This window comes from Limulus polyphemus, unplaced genomic scaffold (genome assembly GCF_000517525.1).
Source record: "Limulus polyphemus unplaced genomic scaffold, Limulus_polyphemus-2.1.2 Scaffold389, whole genome shotgun sequence".
Classification (NCBI taxonomy): domain Eukaryota; kingdom Metazoa; phylum Arthropoda; class Merostomata; order Xiphosura; family Limulidae; genus Limulus; species Limulus polyphemus.
In genome coordinates, this window is record NW_013665999.1 from 63,017 (window position 1) to 73,873 (window position 10,857).

At 33.1% G+C, this 10,857-nt stretch overlaps 1 protein-coding gene across 9 annotated transcripts in view; it reads right to left on the reverse strand.

Annotated features, from left to right (window-relative positions):
- LOC106457898 (voltage-dependent calcium channel type A subunit alpha-1-like) overlaps positions 1 to 10,857 on the reverse strand; it is a 200,037-nt gene that overhangs the window by 28,404 nt on the left and 160,776 nt on the right. For 5 of the 9 annotated variants that reach the window (XM_022383971.1, XM_022383975.1, XM_022383973.1 and 2 more), the window contains 2 exons: positions 6,013 to 6,104; positions 2,093 to 2,243 (listed from right to left, as the gene is read on the reverse strand). In XM_022383971.1, the coding sequence (XP_022239679.1) occupies positions 2,093 to 2,243; positions 6,013 to 6,104 (243 nt within the window). Of the gene's footprint in view, positions 1 to 2,092; positions 2,244 to 6,012; positions 6,105 to 6,793; positions 6,886 to 10,857 lie in introns of all 9 variants that reach the window. The other 4 variants (XM_022383974.1, XM_022383976.1, XM_022383970.1 and 1 more) reach the window with 1 other exon arrangement.

The following is a 10,857-nucleotide window of genomic DNA, read 5'->3' on the forward strand; positions in this document are numbered from 1 at the left end:
AATTTTGAACTGATAGTCTAGACTGAAGGCAGCTTGATAACGGAACACTCCGCTAACTCTTGGATCATTCTTATCTGATCACATAATGAGATCTGACAGTCCTTCTTAAAGTTTACCCATATCCTCAGCTTGCGGACTGTGTTTTTGAGGCAAAGAAACACGAACTCTTGGACTTACAGTCCAGGCACGCTAATAAGATGAAAAATTACTTGCCTAGTCAGTAGAGTGGTTAGTATGGGATAAGCATGAGCGAAATTAGGGGAATCCTTGATGTAAGTCTGCAATTTTACGTCATAATTTGAATGATCATAATTGATAAGAAAATATAAATTTACTTGAGATTTGAGTTATCAAAGATATGACCAATGTGTATGTTGTGTGCGTATATATATATAGACATCCACACATATTGTAATAATGTGTTACAAATTAACACAGCGTTACTTCACAACAACACAAAGATTCAGCGTCAGCAAATAAATCTGTGTTCTGTTTTGTTAGTCCACATTGGTTGTATTGTTTTGAACTTGTATTGTAGCCATTGACACAAGAGACACCAACGGAAACAATAAATTATATATATATATTAACTAAGGGCTTATTTTTTTAATCCACGTCTTGAAAACATGCCTAAAATCATATAAACTCCCGAAGAAAACCATCACTTGCGGCCCTAACAAAGCTTTTATGATTTTCAAATTATATCTTAATAATTACAAGTGTATGACATATTCATTGTCAGATGTAGTGTCCAGATGTAGGTGAAGTATTTTCCTATGCTTCCCCACCCCCCGGAAAACAGTATTGATCAAGTAAAAAATGAAATTATTGAAACTGTTATTAATCGTTCTGTGATGTAGTTTCACACCTGCGTATACGTTAGTTTGATTGGACAAAACTGTTAAAACATTTTCTTGAAGCCTTACTGGGAATGTTCGTATAAAGAAGCTACGTAATGTGAAGTTTAAACATTGAAATTCAATGTCACATTACTTTCTTTTATTTTTTAAAATTAGTAATAGCATCAGGTTGTTTTTGTTTACCGATTGTTTTCATTTAATTATTCGCTCCCACTAATAAAGCAAATACTAACTAAAAAACGAATTAATTAATATATTAATAACATACTGTTTTCTAAGTTTCAGCACGTATAACAGAAGATAAAGTTACGTGTAAAAACAACGATTAAAGTTAGATGTTGCCGTTTTGTCTTTCTTACGAGGATAAAACTAAATGATTCTCACTGTTGTTGCTTGTTATTAAGCACAAAGCTATACAAAGGGCTATATGTGCTCTGCCCACAACGGGTATCGAAAACTTGTTTGCTGCTGTGCCACTGGGGGGGGGGAGGCATTTAAAAAGAGTTCCCTAAATAGAATATATATAAAGATGCCAACAAATGCGAGTTTTTCAAGATTCTTGATTTTTTCTCAACGAAAACATTTATGGATGTATTTCAGTTCTAGTATCCCATAAATTCGTATATACCTTTATTGGCATCAATTAATCTATGTTCAACATAAACAGACATAGGAAAATAATACCGAGCACGTTATTTTACCAGAAGGGATAGGAATGGCTAATGTACGAGTCCATCTAATATAACGCGATTAAAACTCAATATAATATGCAATATTGAGGGAGGAGTAAAACTAAGTACCTCAATACTCACCAGAAATGAATAGTTCGTTATTACACATAGAATATATCGAGAAAAACACCGATTTGTTTATTTTTAGTCAGTTGAAAGTTTGAACTCGAACGACGTTGTATGCGCATGTGGGGTATACAACCAGATCAGAGACTCTTAGGGTTCAAGTATAGCCGTCCATAATTTTGAACTGCACTGGTCAGAGAGATGGACAGCCAGCAACAAGGACTTTGTCCAGCTTTCTGAAAATAATAACGGGATTGATTCTCATTTTTGCACGCATTTAAAGCTAAAAGTGTGTAGCGGCATCACGATTCGAACCCTAAGCTCTTTGATCTGCAACCACTAGGACACGAACGGCCCTCTACTTTCAGAAAAACATAAGCCATTTAGAAACACTCATCAACAACAGAGTAAAAGATGAAAACTGACAAAACTCACCAAAAAAGAGCACAAAAAGATGAAACTGACGAAGTACATGTACGCAATGTTGCTTCCACACTCGTCTCCAGACTTGCTGGAGCGAGGGTCACAGGGTCGTCCTTTGATACAAGACAACATAATTGCTTGCCAGTTTTCTCCGGTTGCACACCTAGAGAAAGAGGTGCGTTTAACAAATAATAAGGCAATATCATGTAAAAAGTTCTTAATAAATCAAATAAATTTGACAGCGATATTAGCGACAGAAACACACACAGAGAGCTGCATCTTGTTGAAATATGATGTTTAACTCCGTCATTTAATAGGAAATAACTTTTCTCAGTAAGAGTTTTGGTAGTGATAGTCGTCACGGAGAAGTCTTGTTCGTCTTAACATTACAAACACGCCGAATCACAAATTATTTTGCTTAGAAATTAACATGGCAATAAAATCAAATAAATCATATTTATTATGTACTTCTGATACTGTTAGGTAAATAAATCATTACTTATGAACGTTATATATAAATATATATAATACTTGTGCCCTGTTGGCGAGGGTAGCTTGACATATGAAGTGATGACTCGTACTTTTTTTTTGTCAAGAAAGATGGCTTACTTTTAATATTGGCAGTTAATAAAGTGTAAACCTACATTCCTGATGTCAAAATATCTACTAATTAATTCACCAAGTTAAAAACAAAACGAATAACTAATGAGTTAATTTAAAGTTGACGTAAGGCTTAATAATTTGTGATTGATCAAAGTAAGAAAAACGACCTAACTCTTTCTTTATCAAATAAATTACATTAAGTCGTTTGGATAAAGAAAGCAATGTTATTTCTATTCAATTTACTGGTTAAATGAATGATGTTGTTGTTGGTTATTTAGCGAAAAGCTAAACAATGGGCTATCTGCGCTCATTGTTAATCGCTGAGAATCGAACACCGGATTTAAAGCATTGTATATCCGGGATCTTACCACTAACCACGAAGGGTCCACATGAAAGAAATAGTTCCTCTAATTACGATGTCTAGTTGGTAAATAAAAGTACTTAATTTTCGATGGCGGCGAATCAAAGTTACAATAAGTGCTACTGTAATTCTTCTGTAGAAGAAATGTCTAAGATAATCATTATTTCGTTTTATCTTAAAGAGGCTTTGGGAAGAAGAACAATTTGTGCCAAATCGACTATAGTGTACTTGCTAAACAGTGAGTGGCTTTGTTCTACTGAACGCCAACTTGTATAATGTTTGAGTAACTGCTGGTGAAATTTAACTAAGAGATCCGCAATCTTTCAAGTTGCAAAGTGTTTAGAAAATCCGTGGAATGTAATTTAAAGTTAACTCAGTCTTCATCAAGTGTGTGATCATTTTCCTTTCTCGTAGTTCCCTGCAAGTTAATAAAATACATCATTACTCATTGGTAAATTCCTTTACTCTTTTAAGTACAGAAATCAACTAATCATAATACTCCAAGAATGTAAATTTACTGCAAAATATTCCTTATTAAATACAAGGAAAATCTAAATAATTTGACATTATTGTCCATAAACATGTGGAAATGGAAAATAACGTTCTCATTCTTTTAAACTGAATGTGAGTGGATCAGGGTGTTTTAGTAAACCCGTATAATCAGATGAGTAAATAATGTAATATCATGTACACAACTTATTAATTACTAAACTTTTTTTTAATATTATTTTTAACTATTAGTAAAGATGTCAACCAATAAGAAATAGTTTATTATCAAATAGGAAAGTATTTGGTATTTAGACCATCTTGAATTCCTAAGACACTGATTAGAATCTATGGTAAATATATTTTTTCAAATTATGATTTACAATATTGCAAACATAAAATATTCATATTCTCACTCTATGGGTAAGATATATTTTCCAATTATAATTTACAACTGGTGATTTCAAAAAATAATTTCGAGATAGAGAGTGACGGTAAAATATGCTAGTGTAAATATGGTTGGTGATTAAATTATATACGTTTTTCTTTTAAAGAGAGACTTACTGGTGGGTGTAAACAATATAAGAAAATTAAACCTGGGTACTATTGGGAGCAAATAAATAAAACAAAAACTTTGTCTAAAAGAACATTTTGATACAAGAGACTAAATATATATAACAGATGTAAGAAGAAGACGAAAATAAAACTATTATGAGAAATAGAGAAAGAAAAATAACTGTCCTAGCTTTCGGAGAGGAAACATAATAAAAATAGACACTGTTTACTTTGATTAAAGGGTTCAAGGTTTATAAATATATTATTCAAACGACTGTGAAAATTTAGTAACTTCTTTCAATCATTAAAAAAAATGCATATGGATACGGAGCTTTTTTACAGCAGACTAAAAATATAAACATATTTAATTATTTCATTGATATTTGATTCTCCATTACTCGTTGAATCTCTTTTTATCTCCACCCATACTTAATTTATCGTATTTATTCAAAGTGCATGTCGTGTGTTTCAAAGAAATTGAAATGTTTTTATCCACATATTTCTGAACGTTAATGTTAACAATATACCAAACCTTAGTATTATAACAGGAGTGACTAAATACTTACATTACAGGAAACAATGGTCGACTTATATTGTCAGGAAAAAATAACGCTTATGTTAGTTGCTAGTCATACATTTGTATCATGCTAGAATGATGTTTACAAGCTTGTTTTATATGTTTTTGCTTATTATTAAGGACAAAGCTGCACGATGGGTTATTTTTGCTGTGTCCACCGCGAGTATCGAAACCCGATTTTTAGCTTTATAAACCCTCAGACTTATCATCAGGGGCTTATTTACTAACAGAAAGATCAAACTGATTTAAAACGAAGATCTCAATGGTATAATCCCATAACAGTTTAATTAATAAGTCCACAGCAAAAGTTTTTCCTGATCTAGAAGTCAACCATATTTGTCTACAAAATGACAAGTACAACACAAAAATGCCTTTTCCATTACAGTAAAAGTTTTATAACAGTGTAGTCAGTTAAAAATGGAAGCACAAACAATGCTTTCTACTTGGGAGCATTTTCAAGTGAACAGTAAGTAATAGCAACACGTGTATTTATCATTTCTCAAACGCCATTATTTATCCACATGCATCTTCACCGTTTTTCGTATCGGGTGCTCAAATCAACAGGGCTTTAAACCTTAGATTTACTCAGTGTACATTATTACCAAAAGAAGTAAAAACATGCAAGTCTGAACATTTGTGCCTACTCTTCATGCTATATTGAAATTCAGTCACGAAAATTTTAAAAGAAAATATTTTACTGTGCAAAAACTTAACATTCGACAACGTGAGTGAACATTAACTAAAACCAAAATTATTTTAACTTGGACACACACATGTATGCTTCAATATGCACTTACGTATTTCTAAATATAAACGTATTGTACACACAAATACTTTTATGGATAAAATCAAGCGTGACACCAAAACAATAAAAATTTAATCCAATTATATGAAGTATATACATATATATATCTAACGGTTACGGCATTTCAAACAAAATGACCAATGAACGTTAAGGTATACTAGTGAATAAATTTTATTATTTAAATTTTCAAAGAAAGTGCTTAATGTTTTATTTGGGGAAAATAAGTCTAAGTAAAGGCAAAGGTTGATTTCTAACTTATGAAAACCAGACAACAAAAGTTCTATGTAAAGCACTGTATGTGAAAGATTCGTTTTAATTCAGTCCACAAACTAACACGTGGATAGCAGAAAGTGGTTTTGAATATAAAAGCTGAAAAGATACTGACTATTAGATGGCTCTAACTAGCATCAAATTTTAAAATATTAACTGTATCACAATTTTAGTGGAATGCAAACGAATGTAATTAAATTGCACTAGCTTATAAAACCAAAACCAAAAACCGGTTGCCGTGCAGGGAGGGCAGACCAGATGAAGAAGGAACTTGCCTGAAGAGAAGCATAAGTCCTTGAAAGAAGTTGCGGAAGTTATTATGGCGCATTATGGAAGTTTCAGGATTGAGGGCGATATTACCAAAAACCTAATTGTGGGGAAGGAAGGACGGTGAAAAGTTAGTTCAATTACATAAATAAACTCCTTAGTTCTAGTATTATAATAATAATCTATGTACAGCTACTGCATGTTATGCCACATCTAATCTACGTCTATTAATCTATCAACGTTGCTAATTCTAATCACGACTGGTACAATACAAGCAAACAGAAGGTTGAGAGTAAAACTGGAGAGGATTGAACTAAAACAAACATACAAGCAGGCAAGCAACAGGCATGATAGAGAAAAAACAATGGTAAGAGAAAAACTCAATAGCGGTCTTCAGGTTTGTTTGTTGTTGTTTTTCGCGTTATTCCTCTGCCAACAAACTCCATTTAACAAAATGGAAAGGCGAGAGTTGTTTAAGTGTTTCACATTTTTGTTGTACTTTTTGTTTTTATGGAAGAAAGATATAGAATTTTTCGTCGTTGCATTCTGGTAAGTGGCTTCATTGCTGACATTCAAAAACCGAATTTTCAGAAATTACATTTCAATAGAAATAATTAACTAATTGACATTCGAAAGGAAGTTTCTAGAATTTTATTGCTGGTTTCAGTAGCAAAAGGGGTCGAGTTATAATTTTCAAACAGTTGGAATATTACGTTATTCTATGGTTAAAAATGCAACGACGATCTTGTTGGTTCACCTTCTACAGACGTCCCATACTATTAAACTCACCTAAACAAGAGCATCAACGAAAGTATGAAGGTTTGGAAGTTGTTGTGGCGATTGATATCTGTATCTGGTAGACACTGGATGTTCCCAAAGACCTGAAGTTGGTGAAAATGGTGCCAAGGTTGGATGGGAAACATCAGAAGAAAGGTGGAGAAATTGTTGAAGAAATATCTTTCAAGGAGATAGGAGAGCAGAGAAAGAAAAACGAGTATGCGGGCGACTGATGCCTAAAGCACTCTAGCTATATCTTCGAAAACGAATCGTTTTCCTAACTATATTATGACTGTACAAATTTGAATTTTCTTTTTTTATCAAGAGAATTACTCTTTGGGGTATTCAGATTGATTATTTAAATCATACTCCTTTTTCCAGTTAAAATTAAAAAAAAGCAAAGCATGTATAAAAGTCTGAATGATTTTTTAATCTTACAAAACGCACTGATATCAACATACTTAACACATCAGTTACTTTAAGATGACACAGTTTCAGAGTTAACTCAAAAAAGTTTAGAAAAAGACTCAAAGGATTTGACTAACTGAGTTACATAAAAAGATTCAACACAAAATAATACAAAACGCATATATACACATTCAATCACATATACGTATATACAAAATAGTTGAACTGAAATTACATTATTAACCTAAAGTATGATTTAATTGTTTTATATTTGCTATTATAATACTTTATACAAATTTTTCAAAAGCCCAATCGTTCTTAAAAAGGAATCCTTTTCTGTGTCTAAAGCCAAAGTTAACGGTAAAGTGATTAGTGTCTCCAGGCTTTTACCTTTATTGGTACTGACAAAGAAAGAAATTATGAGTTTTCAACCTCAACAGCGTATTATGCGCACGGGAGCAAGACAACCAAGTCTGAAACCCTAAAGGTTCATATGCACCCTTCCCTAATTTTGAGGCTTTTGTGCTGAGAGAAAACAGACAGCCAGCAGCACTCGTCATTACAAGGGCTTTATCCTGCTCTATGAACCGAATAATGGGATTTACTGTCACTTTATAACGCTCCCATAGCTGAAAGTGTGGAGCATGTTCACCAGCATCATGTAACGAACCTTGTACCTTCCGAACAGCAGCCCGACACGTAACCACTTGGTAACATCCGGCTCGAATGAGAAAAAAAACGGGTGGGAGGAAGCTCGCTTTGGAAAAGCATTCAAACCATTTGAATAGTTTCAATGCTAATCTGTGAGCGAGTATCATATTTATCACAAAAAAAAATCTTCATGTCAAATAAGGGAAAAATTAGTTGAAAAACTCTTTACACCATTGGAAAAAAAATCAGTTAAGTAATAGAATCTACTATAAAATGAAAAATAAAAAAACAATAAGCATATTAATCGTGACAAAAATTAAAACTTACAAAAGAAAAAGCACTGGCATAGAAATTATTTAAAATATTTTCACAAATGAATAACAATAATTTAACTTATTAACGTAACAATATTATAATATCTAGAAACATTTTATTGTTACCTATCGTATAATCAACCATATATTTGAAACAGCTATTCACAAAAAATAAAAACAACCCTGAACCATGATCTAAGAAAACACTTTGTTTATTGTGAGTAGGTTAATATTTTTTCGTATTATTGAAACGATTAAGATAAATAAATTGGACATTTTCTTCTACCAAAAGAAAAAAAGGAAACAACAAAATTTATTTAGTGTTTTAAGTCCAATTAGCAACTTCCTTTTGCCATAGTATACCTAGAGCTTTTTATGATGGACAATCTTCTAGTATATTTTGCTAAGATATAACGTATTTAAACCAGAATAAACGAATACTATTTTTTTATATCCTTAGTATTTCAAGTATTGAATACTTTATTTTGTTGTTAACACAAAGCTATACTATGGGCTATCTCTGTTGTGCCCACTAAGGATACTGCAACCCGGTTTTTAGCATTATAAGCCTTCAGACTTATCGTTGAGCTACTGAGGTACACACTCAATATTTTTTAAATATTTGTCCAAATGCTTGTTTGTTTTGAATTTCGCGCAAAGCTACACGAGGACTATCTGCGCTAGCCGTCCCTAATTTAGCAGTGAAGGAATAAAGAGAAGGTAGCTAGTCATCACCACCCACCGCCAACTCTTGGGCTACTATTTTACCAACGAATAGTGGGAATGAGCGTCACATTATAATGCCTGTACGCCTGAAAGGGCGAGCATGTATGGTGGAACGGGGATTCGAACCCGCGACCCGCAGATTGCGATTCGAGCTCTCTAACCACCTGGCCATGACGGGCTTTGTCCAAATTCACATGAAATTATCATGACTAATATTACACACTTTAATCCTTTTTAGATTAGTTTATTCTTACTGTAAGTGATGAAGAAAGACGTCTACAGTTAGCACTTTAAACAGAAATAACTGGTCATTTTATATATCAATAATGTGCATCTTAAAGTTACTAAAATATGCTATTTTCACGTTATGTTGCTGTGTTCTACCTAATATTCGGAAGAAAAGACGTCCTGATTAACATAATTTTTTTGAAATGAAGTAAAAACTAGTGCACTGATTTTCACATTAGATTCTTGAAGTTTCTTGTGAAATGCTTCTGCTCCAATTCATGAGGTTCCGAAACGCCAAGAATTTAGGAGAATTTTGGAGATTTCTACAGGAAACTACAGTCCTACTACGTCTACACTGCATATAATTGTGACTGAATTGCATTTAACATAAACGAGCTTTTGATACACCATCAGGTTGACAATCATTATTTGCCGTGTTTTATGTTTAGTGAAATATTAGTTGTGTGTATTAGTCGAATTCGATATACTGAATTTCCACGTGTAATCGTATGAAACATATTGTTACCGCTTGAAACAGAAAGGAAACATGAGGGCAATTAAAAGGATAGCCAGGTGTTTTCATGGAAACTATTAAATATAAAGTACTTATAGCGACAGACGCAATTACCAGAGAGTGTACTCCAAAATTCCATTGTTTTAGTACGTACATGAACCTCTGTCGGAACATCGCTCGGACTTTTCCGTCGTATCTAAAAACACTCTCGGACTACTTTCGATCACGTGACTCAAAGTTATCACTAATTAGTAGACTATCAATAACACAGTGCCAGCGTGGCAGTGGAAACTGAATGATCGAAGCTGCCTTAATCAGTATTATATAAGAATTTTAACAGGAATATAAACAAAATTGTCTTCACTAAATGCAATAGACATTACTAACTTACTGTAATAACTAAAAAAGGAAACAGTAATATTACCAGAAATATTTTGCTTAAGAAGGTTATTACAAGAAGGTTTGTTTGTTTGTTAAATACAAAGCTATACAATGGACTATCTGTGCTGTGCGCACTAGGAGTATCGAAACTCGGTTTTCAGCGGCGTGAACCCTCAGACTTATCGCTGAGACGCGGAGGGGGCTTGACAAAATGGACGATTTATGTTAGAGATGGTGAGTACTTTCGTAGAGAGTTTGACATCATTGGTTATTTTTAACTTTCATGACAAACATATATTTTACTAGGTGAAACATGATTTATTGAAAAGAGTGAAAAGTGTAGCATTTACAAAGCTTATCGGATCTATTTTTCTTCGTTTAGTATACGTTCTTCGCTCAAGGCGAATCACCAAAACCTATCAAATCGATGTGTATTCCTACTATTGCATCCATTTTTTTCTTCTTGTTACAACGGAAAAGCACAAGCGATATTTCGATTAACATGAAACTGATTAGTTTCAACGATTGTCCTCTATTCTTAAAACAAAGTTCAATTGAGGCTTCGTTTTTTCTTACTATGTCGACAGTGGAATCTTTGTTACAAAAACGTTGTGTATACGGTCAAATGATTTTACAAATTACTCTATATAACAACTCATCGAGCATGTGAAAAAATAACTTATCGAGAACTTTCAGTTAGCGTTTAAAATACAATGTCATGTTAGTATTTGTTGAGTTAATCTGCGCAAGAGTTTTTTTTATTATTCCTGTAAACTCCCAGTGGAGCATAGGGCCACAACAAAACCTCGCCAACGGAAGGTGTTGTTGCAGTTATTTGTAGCAGGTTGGTTTTT